This window comes from Oryzias melastigma, linkage group LG11 (genome assembly GCF_002922805.2).
Source record: "Oryzias melastigma strain HK-1 linkage group LG11, ASM292280v2, whole genome shotgun sequence".
Classification (NCBI taxonomy): Eukaryota; Metazoa; Chordata; class Actinopteri; order Beloniformes; family Adrianichthyidae; genus Oryzias; species Oryzias melastigma.
The window spans coordinates 9,449,706-9,453,365 of NC_050522.1; the positions used below are offsets into that span (position 1 = coordinate 9,449,706).

General features: G+C 37.7%; 1 protein-coding gene across 1 annotated transcript in view; it reads right to left on the minus strand.

Moving 5' to 3' along the window:
- Positions 1-647: 647 nt before the first annotated feature.
- polr1f (RNA polymerase I subunit F) overlaps positions 648-3,660 on the minus strand; it is a 5,149-nt gene continuing 2,136 nt past the window's right edge. Inside the window, exons 2-4 of the mRNA XM_024261010.2 lie at positions 3,068-3,209; positions 2,736-2,944; positions 648-1,595 (exon numbers count right to left, since the gene is read on the minus strand). Coding sequence (XP_024116778.1) covers positions 1,109-1,595; positions 2,736-2,944; positions 3,068-3,209 — 838 coding nt within the window. The 3' untranslated portion in view covers positions 648-1,108. The remainder of the gene's footprint in view (positions 1,596-2,735; positions 2,945-3,067; positions 3,210-3,660) is intronic.

Here is a 3,660-nt window from a genome sequence, read left to right on the forward strand (position 1 = left end):
ACAATAACTAGAATCCAAAGTTTTATTTTGTTTGCTCATCTTTTTCAATTTTTTTACATTTCTTTACTGAAACTTTCAAAATTGCTTTAAAAATTACAACAAATAATTCTCTAAAACATTTTTTTCTTCTTTTGTTTTTAACATTCTTAAATATTTGGACGTTTTCAACACTTTTCCTCCTCTTTCAACATATCTTAAATAGTTTCAGCTTCATGTTGTTTCTGAAAACAGGATCACAGATAACAGCTTAAATAAAGCAGATTATCTCCATTTTCAAGCATCTTTTAGTGAGTTTTATACAAATTGCTAGCGCTTAGAAAGGTCAAGTGTTCGGTTTGGTGGTGGATCAGAGACTCTAAGTGAAAAATGATGTGTCAGAAGAGCTCTGTGGGGTGTGACAGATGAGCCAAGTTAATTAAAGCTCCCTATCTGTCCTCATTTAAGCAGCTTTTGATAAGCTGCCCAACACCTAGCACTCAAAAGCAAATTAGATTTGCCCCTGAAAGTAGGAGGGCATTTGAGTGTGGAGGTGGGGTAAAGAAAACACCAACCTCTTCAGTGCTGCCTATCAGCACTTTATCAGTCGACACTCACTTGTTAGCACAAAACTGTTTCCCACATAAAAAAACAACACAACTTTGAGTAAATATTTCTAAGATACATTTATTTTGGTGGGAATAAAAATAATCCTGAGGATTTTTTGATGCAAGCACATACAAATGTTTGATTGTGGCAGAGAATTAATAGAAAAATACTTTTATTACCTCAACAATTACAGATAATTTCAGGGAGATGTCATAAAAAACTGTGAAGTCTTGAGTCTGGATGCTTTGGCTCCCTCTGCTGGTGACTTTTGAGATGAAAAGTTCTCACTTTATGGTATTTGGATAAAGATGGGCTCAACCCAAAAGTAGACATAAAAAAAAGAAAAAAAAAATTACACGACTCGACTTGTTTTGTTCTGAACATCAGAAGTTTCACAGAAGCTCAGAAAAATCCAGTAATCTTTTTTAAACTGGTAAATCTTTAAGGCACGAGAAATACTTCAGAGGCGCCACTTTGATTTGTTTTAATGATAGATTTGAATTCCACACAGAAAAGTCTTACTTCAGCCATACTGCTCCACATCTGTTTTTTTCTTCTTCTTAGATTTTGTAGGCGTGATTTCATCACTGAGACTTGGCGTGCCGTCGTTACCGTTTTCATGCTTTCTTTTCTTGCTTGGTTTGTCGCTGAGGTAACCGCTGGAGTCGCTGCAGTGGACTTCTGCGCGAGATACCTCAACCTCCTCCGTCTCGTCCTTTAGGTGTTTTTCCTTTTTCTTCTTCTTCTTCTTCTTTTTCTCACCGGCTTCGTCGTTCTGCATCTCATCCGTCGTTCCGTTTGGATGTGGTGTTGATCTACCGTCCGCTTGGCTCGGAGTCAACCTCGTGACTTCCTCTTCTGCCTCCTCCTCCTTGATCTGGTCTTTCTTCTTTTTCTTTTTCTTCTTGGGGGTGTCCTCTGGTTCTTGCTGGACAGACTCTGGGTTTGGTTCTGTGTCTCCGGGGTAAGTAGACTCTGAGCTTTCACACATGGCGAGCAGCTCCTGGACCCTGACAAAGACAAAAGAAGAGCGCTAAGTAACATCGAGATGACAATTCAAACTTTAATATTTTATTCTTAAATACAAAAATACTAGAAAATGTAGCTATTCGTTCAAAATCAACAAAATTTTAACATGTCAAGTCTTAGTTATTTAGTTTAATTTAGTTAGTATTAGTTATATATAATCCAGTGTTCTGTCACCATACTGCTGTTCACCTGCGATAATGCTAGTGTGAATGCTGTAAGGTGAATTTGGCAGCTGAAGATGCTAGAGACAATAGAAGAAGATGCTAAAATTGGTAGCTGAAAACGCTGACGATAATTGCCAACTAAAATATTAGTTAAATGCCAAATTACCCTAAAAAATCTTAAGTTAGCCAATACATGTAGCTGTATCTGAAATATTAGCTAAACTACAGAATAGCCTAAAAAGTAAAAAAAAAAAAAAAAGAAAAGCGTAATCTAGCCAAAACAGCTAGCATGTAACTGAAATATTAGCTAAACTCCATAATAGCCTAAAAAGTTTAAAAAAAAATAAAAAAAAGGCTAAATTAGCCAAAATAGCTAGCATTCAGTTGAAACATTAGCTGAACTCTTTTTTTTTACCCAATGTCCCTCTTGGTTTCTCCACGTCTTATATTCCCCTCCAAATGCTAGCCAGCTTTTAAAGGGACATTGATCTATTGTAAATCTATTGTAAAAGATTATTGTAATTAACCAAAATAAAAAAAAATCTGTCGTTTTCTAGGACAGTTTTTGGTCAGTTTTCATTAGAAATTCACCTCTGAGATGTGGATGGGACATTGGCAAAGAGAAACCCCGCCCCCTTTCCCCTCCCTACTGCCTAGAGCTCGCCACATGCTCTCCTGTCAGCTTACAGCCCCTCACACCCACACCTCACATCACCAGTGCAACAATATTGTGTTTATTGCATCACAAATTTGCTCTTTTTTCAACAGCTTTTTTAAAAATCTGTTCCTAATTCACAACAATTTGAATAAAGAAATGCTCAGAAATACAATTTTACTCTTCATTTATGTCCTCCATCATCAGAAAAACATGTGAAAAACACAGTTTTCATTGGAGTGGGTCTTTAAAGTAGAAAAAGTGGAGGATTAATGGGAGAAAAAAAACCTCCATATTTCTACCTGGTCTTGAGGAGGCGTCCTCTGATCAGAAGAACCCCCGCAGCATCCGCGTCCAAAGCCGTCACCTCAAACTCCAGCTCCGTCCCGATCTTTGGCCCCGCATCCCTCCAGGTTTCCACAGACACGAGGTTTGGCTTCGGGATGCTGGCATTGAAGCAGCCGTGCACCAGACAGCCCACATGGCTGACTCCGAGTTTATTCACTTTACCCTGTGGGGGACGGAAACTGTTGATGATGTATTTGACATTTGTAGAGCTTGTATTTGTTTAAACGGCTTCTCTATTAAAAAAAGTGCAAAAATATTAACTTCTATTGAAGAAAAAAAAACTTACCAGGAGTTTCTGCCCTTTTTTGGGCTGAAAAACAACAAAGTTGGCCTCTATGTCCATGTGAATGTAGCCGCTGTCATCGAAGATGTCTCCATATCTGCCCACTATCCGGATGTCGTCATAAGCCAGGGGGACTCCGTTCAGGCTGCAAGAAAGTGAGAAAAGTTGGATCACAGAAAATGTTACAAGAAAAAGAAGGTTTGTGACAGTTGGTACAAAGTGACAGAAAAAAGGAAACAAACAAACAAAAAAAAAAAACAATCTACATTTATAATTTGACTCTGAAGGAAGTTTTATTTTGAAAAACTACTGGATTTTTCCCACCACATCCGACTTATTATTGACGCATTGGTCGCATGTAAAAAAATTCATCAGCGACTTTCTTAAAGTTACCAAAAACAAACATATTTGGAAGGTTTCTTTATGCAGAAAATAGCCACTCATGAAACAGAAGAGGAGCCTTTGATTTAAAAATGAAAGAAATCTCCACTAAAAACAGACAAAAGCCCGCAGTCTTTTCTCCAAATATTGTAATAGTTGTTCCCACAGACCATAATAATGCATGAAGCTCAGCAACCTGTAATGAAATGCTATGA